This window comes from Lacerta agilis, chromosome 14, assembly GCF_009819535.1.
Source record: "Lacerta agilis isolate rLacAgi1 chromosome 14, rLacAgi1.pri, whole genome shotgun sequence".
Lineage (NCBI taxonomy): Eukaryota > Metazoa > Chordata > Lepidosauria > Squamata > Lacertidae > Lacerta > Lacerta agilis.
In genome coordinates this window covers 22,850,414-22,852,059 of record NC_046325.1, presented here as the reverse complement: position 1 = coordinate 22,852,059, position 1,646 = coordinate 22,850,414, and the positions used below count along the sequence as shown (strand labels likewise).

Here is a 1,646-nt window from a genome sequence, read left to right as displayed (position 1 = left end):
AGAATAAAACATCGTAGATGAGGTACTTTATGTAACCACTTTATGCAATTTACATCTAATAGCAAGGTTTCTCTGATAAGCTGCAGTTAGTATTTGATTCTGCTGTCTCAGTCTTGATTCAACATGAAGCCAAGATTGGTATATACTGATATGATCCCTATTCTCCCTTCCAACTCTAAAATTCTATGAGTACTGGGTGAATTAATGGTGTCAGATGAATGTCTACTGCTGGCATCACTCATTACCTCATATTGAAAAGGGGGCAAACCCCACATACCATTTTCTACATATTCCCTCAACCAACAGACATTCATTAAATCCTTTCTAATTTTAGGTGCCACAAATCCCCCTGCTTGTGTTGCTAAAACACAATAACAGAACTACTCTTCTGGTAATTGTTTTATGAAACACTTCAAAGAATTAAGATGGCCAACCAGTCTACAGTGACAGAATTTCTTCTGATGGGGTTTTCCAGTCACCGAGAAGAACAATTGTTTTACTTTGTGATATTTCTTTCCATTTATTTAATAGCCTTGTTGGGGAATTTCCTCATCACCATTGCTGTTGCCCTGAACCACAAATTGCACACTCCTATGTACTTCTTTCTGGTCAACCTATCCTTATCAGACATTTGCTACATCTCAACCACTATCCCCAAATCCATAGCTGCTTCCTTGTTGGATTACAAAAAGATTTCTTTTGCTGGCTGTGTTGCACAGGTTTTCTTACTTTTCACCTTTGCAGGTTCTGAGCTTGCCTTGCTCACTATCATGGCTTATGATCGCTATGTTGCAATCTGCCATCCTCTACAGTATGAGCTAATCATGAACTGGGATGCCTGCATCCAAATGGCAACAGCTTCCTGGATAAGCAACCTGATGCATTCATTGTTACATACCATTATCACTTTCAGGCTAGATTTCTGTAGGTCCAATATTATTGGGCAGTATTTTTGTGATATCCCCCAGTTGCTAAAGATTTCTTGTACAGACACAAAGGTTAACCAAATTTTGATTTTTGCCATTGGGATTATAGCAAATTCAGTTTGTGGAGGGTTCATCTTTGTTTCCTATGGCTACATCTTCTCTGCTGTGCTGAGAATCTCTTCTGTTCAAGGCAGATATAAAGCTTTCTCTACCTGCATCCCCCACCTGACTGTCTTTTCTTTATTTATGAGCACAGCTGTGTTTTCATACATGAGACCTAAAGCACTTTCTTCTACAACAATTGATTTGCTCTCTGCTGTATTGTATAATGTTTTGCCACCATTACTGAATCCTGTTATTTATAGTTTTAGGAACAAAGACATCCAAGAGGCTGTGTTGAAAATACCGAAAAGAATTAGATATCTCCTGGCATGATTGATTGCATTGTGTCTCATACACATCACATTTCCAGTGCATTGCATAACAATGCAAATGTCAGTGAAAATAGCATAAACATGCATTTTGTATTTAATAGTGCTCTGCAAATATAAGTATTTTGGGCAGATTTACATATAAAATGTTTATTTTAGGAAAGTTTCACACAAAATGCCTGATGAGTTTTCATTAGTACTTTACACACACAAACACACACAAAAAGTATGTCAATGTGCAAATGTGAGGAACTAGATCGAATGCTAAAAAACTGAAATGAAATGAAAT

The 1,646-nt window shown here is 37.2% G+C and overlaps 1 protein-coding gene across 1 annotated transcript; it reads left to right on the top strand.

Moving 5' to 3' along the window:
• The first annotated feature begins 425 nt into the window (after window positions 1–425).
• LOC117057743 (olfactory receptor 14A16-like) lies at window positions 426–1,361 on the top strand. The gene has a single exon (XM_033168582.1). It carries the CDS (start codon window positions 426–428, stop codon window positions 1,359–1,361), a length of 936 nt encoding a protein of 311 aa, XP_033024473.1.
• The last annotated feature ends 285 nt before the right edge of the window (window positions 1,362–1,646 follow it).